The sequence below is a fragment of the Octodon degus genome, unplaced genomic scaffold (genome assembly GCF_000260255.1).
Source record: "Octodon degus isolate 3935 unplaced genomic scaffold, OctDeg1.0 scaffold00099, whole genome shotgun sequence".
Classification (NCBI taxonomy): Eukaryota; Metazoa; Chordata; class Mammalia; order Rodentia; family Octodontidae; genus Octodon; species Octodon degus.
Window position 1 is genome coordinate 10,227,257 of NW_004524675.1, and position 550 is coordinate 10,227,806.

Genomic DNA, 550 nt, shown 5'->3' on the forward strand with positions numbered 1-550 from the left:
GCCCCCGCACGCCCCGGCCCCGGCACCCCCAGAGCCCCCGCCCGCCGCAGCGCCGCTCTCACCGCGGCCCCCGCCGGGCCAGGCACTTTCCCCGCACGTCAAGTCTTCCTAACAACTTTCGCTCGCCGCAGGGCGCGTCGCTTAGTTCTCCGTTTCTTTTATTAACGGGACGTCCGCCCGTGCCTGGCAGCAGTAAGAGCAAAGGAACGTCGATTCACCTCGTTCGCCCTCCGCGACGTCGTGCCGGAGGCGCTCGCACGCGGCGGCCGCGCCGGGCCGCAGGGCGTCGCCGGACCCCGCGCACAGCAGCCCGCGCAGCCCGCGCGCCGCGCTCTCCTCCTGCGCCTGCTGCCTGCGCAGCGCCACCTGCGCGGCCATGACACGCTGGCGCTCGGCGATGAGGGCGCAGCGGGCGCACGCGCAGTCCCGCCAGCGGCACAGGCGCTTGTGGCCCTTGAGCGCCGACACCACGCCGTGGTTGCGGCAGCGCGCGCACTTGGGCGTCCGCGGGAAGCCGCCGCCCAGCGCCCTCTCCAGCCCCGGCGCCGGC

The 550-nt window shown here is 75.5% G+C and overlaps 1 protein-coding gene across 1 annotated transcript in view; it reads right to left on the reverse strand.

Moving 5' to 3' along the window:
* Dmrta1 (DMRT like family A1) overlaps positions 1-549 on the reverse strand; it is a gene marked incomplete at its 5' end in the record, with an annotated part of 7,042 nt that extends 6,493 nt beyond the window's left edge. Inside the window, one exon of the mRNA XM_004638573.2 lies at positions 219-549. Within this exon, the coding sequence (XP_004638630.1) occupies positions 219-549 (331 nt within the window). The remainder of the gene's footprint in view (positions 1-218) is intronic.
* Between the last annotated feature and the right edge of the window lies 1 nt (position 550).